Source organism: Rhineura floridana, chromosome 2 (genome assembly GCF_030035675.1).
Source record: "Rhineura floridana isolate rRhiFlo1 chromosome 2, rRhiFlo1.hap2, whole genome shotgun sequence".
NCBI lineage: Eukaryota > Metazoa > Chordata > Lepidosauria > Squamata > Rhineuridae > Rhineura > Rhineura floridana.
The window spans coordinates 99890099-99893067 of record NC_084481.1 but is presented as its reverse complement, the minus strand read 5'-3'; the positions used below and the strand labels follow the sequence as shown (position 1 = coordinate 99893067).

The 2969-nt window shown below is 45.1% G+C and overlaps 1 protein-coding gene across 1 annotated transcript; it reads right to left on the bottom strand.

The window, feature by feature from the left end:
- Nucleotides 1-1694: 1694 nt before the first annotated feature.
- On the bottom strand, nucleotides 1695-2633 carry LOC133378251 (olfactory receptor 9G4-like). The gene has a single exon (XM_061613050.1). It carries the CDS (start codon nucleotides 2631-2633, stop codon nucleotides 1695-1697), a length of 939 nt encoding a protein of 312 aa, XP_061469034.1.
- Between the last annotated feature and the right edge of the window lie 336 nt (nucleotides 2634-2969).

The following is a 2969-nucleotide window of genomic DNA, read 5'->3' as shown; positions in this document are numbered from 1 at the left end:
ATCCTTTATTTTCTTTAAAAGTATATATATATATAAAAAGGAAAACGGAAGGAAGGCAAAAAAAAATGCAGTCTTCCAGAGGAGCCCTTTCGGAGTCCAGCCTCTAATCCTTGGATCTTTAAGAAGAATGTCTACATTGTAAACTTAAACCGTTTTGTCTCTTTTCAGGAGGGGGAGAGCCGGAAACCAGGTTGACACCGGTTTAGGGTCATGCCGTGTAGAAGCGCCTTCTTGAAACTCCTTTCCCCAGGCAAGGCCCAGGTCCTTGAGCTCAAGCTTCCGCAGCCGCCTCCCAACATAAACCATCACCACCAGCAGCAGCAGAAGCCCGGGGAGTAGCAGCTGAGCGAGCCCAAGGACATGGAGAGGAAGACAACATTGAAACAGCAAACAGCTTTGCTGTAACAAATGCCTGTTGCCCTTCTGCCTCTCGGGAACTGCCGCCCCCGCTAACACCACCTCCTTTTTCTTGGCAGTGCCGATAACGATAATGTTATTTGTTGTTTAAATTAATTTTTGTAAATTGTATTGTTTTTATTGTATTTTTATGGTATTTTTATACCTGTGTTTATTTTTCTCGTAAGCCGCCTTGAGGGCCAAAGGCCCTCAAGGTGGGGTATAAATAAAATTTAATAATAATAATAATAATAATAAATTATAAAACTAAAAAAAAGTAAAAAGTTATTCCATTTTTAAAAAGTCCAATCAGTTGAACAAAACCAAATGAGAAATCTTAGGCTGTGGGTACACCAGTCACTTCAAAAGCAGTGAAAATGTTTTTTGTGGCTGTGGTTTGAAGAGACTCTGCCTTGGCTGGACACAACTTGCTTCCCCACTGCTGCCTTCGGACCTTCCAGGACCACCAACAGCAAAGTGTTGGGCCAGTCACTGTCTCTGCCTGGGTCTGCAGCAAAGCATTTCCATTGCAAGCGTACTGCACCTGGAGTAGCAATGAATTGATCTACCAATCAGTTGCAAAATCTGTCTGAAGCTGAATTTTTAAAAAATGAATTTGAGTGCATCTGACCAGGTTTTAGAGTAAAAAGAGATGGAATTTGACTGGGTGAGTGTGCCCGTTTTCAGAAAAGAGCGGGGGAGACACACTGGAACTGGCACAGCAGTAAGTTTGTCTCTACCCTTATTGCAGAAAGCCACGTGGTTTCATTCTGGCCTGAATGCTAGATTAAAAAGGTGCCACACCTTTATGCCACACCTGAAATTCAATAAGCATGGAGTCAAATGGAAACTTTCCAGGCTAAAATATCCCACTCTTTCAATAGTTCCCCACAGGATGTAGTTTTCCAGACTCCTCACCATGCTGTTAGTCCTTCTGTGGACACATCGACTTTTGTCAAAGTCCTTCTTAAAATGTGGTACCAAGAACTAAACACAACCATCTACTATGGCACTTGACCATAGTGAACTCTACGTTTCTCTTACTACAGGATAAGATTACAAACATATTTTATTGACTGTGGCAAGTAGCAGCTTCAGGAGCACTTTTTTTTTTAGGGTTGTTAGGTTTATTTAAAAAAACAGCAAGAGGGAAAGGGTTTATCCGTTCCCTACAATGATGCTTTCCCCATCCAGATTCCCTGTTCAGCTGCTAATTATAAAAGTTTACAGACAGTGGAAGGCATTCATGCAGCTCTGATATCACATCCAGTTTGGCTCAGAGTCCCATTCATTGCCATTCATTTGGGTGCCATGAATCTCCCCAGGACTTTCTTGAAGGCTGCCTTGACATCTTTGTTGCGCAAGCTGTAAATCAAGGGGTTGACCAAAGGGTTGACCACTGTGTAGAAAAGTGCATTTGCCTTGTCCCAGTTTGGAGTGTGCTGGGAGCTGGATTGGGAATACATGAAGAGGGCAGACCCCAAAAAGAAGAAGACTGAGACGAGGTGGGCAGAGCAAGTGGAGAAGGCCTTGCGTCGCCCTGCAGCTGAGCGGATGCGTATGATGGCTGCCACGATGCCTGTGTAGAAGCCCAGGATGAGAATAGTGGTTGCCAGCACGTTGCAACCAATGGCTGTGACCAGGATGAGTTCAGAGACCCGAGTATCACCACAGGCCATCTTCAGAAGTGGGGGCACATCACAAAAGTAGTGGTTGATAATGTTCCTGCAGAAGCGTAGGCAGAAAGTGTTGCCTGTATGCACAACGGCACTAGCAAAGCCAGCCACATAAGACCCAATGACTAGTTGGATGCAGAGTTTCCTGGACATGGCAGTGGTGTAGAGGAGTGGGTTGCAGATGGCCATGTAGCGGTTATAGGCCATTGCAGCTAGCAGGAAGCATTCACTGTGGCCAAAGGCAGCTGAGAAGAAGAACTGAGCTGCACAGCCTGCAAGGGAGATGGCCTTGCTCTTGGACACACAGTCAGACAGGATCCGGGGAGTGTAGACTGAGGAGTACCAGACATCCAGGAAGGAAAGGCTGCCCACAAAGAAATACATGGGTGTGTGCAAGCGGGAATCTAGGTAGATCAGTGTCATGAGACCCAGGTTTCCAGTCAGGGTTAGGGTGTACGAGACCAGAAAAAGCACAAAGAGGATGATCCGCAAGAGCGGATCTGTTGTGAAACCCACCAGGACAAAGCTGGTAAGTAGTGTGCGGTTTCTGTCTGTTTCCATTATTACCAGAGGTATCACCTGTCAGTAACTGCTCTGATTTTTGTTTTTGAAATGGCCTGTAAATATTCAAGGTGCACTGCTTTTACATGAAGGTGTCATGTAAAGATGTGCATCTCGCCATACCATCACCACATAACGTGCACCCAATATGTTTGACCAGTGCTGTCTGAAGGATTTCTGCTTCCCCGAAAAGTCTCTGCCTGTTCTCCTTAATGCTCTATATCTCCTTAATGCTCTACAGGATGGAAGAATTCTGTAATAACACGATGGAGTGCAACACTACAGTCTGCAAGGGGTGGATTCGTTCTGAATTCTTCTCCGTGTACAAAAAGTCCC

Coding starts and splice junctions, on each gene's coding strand:
- LOC133378251 (XM_061613050.1), bottom strand. CDS start 2,633: ATGGAAACAGACAGAAACCGCACACTACTTACCAGCTTTGTCCTGGTG.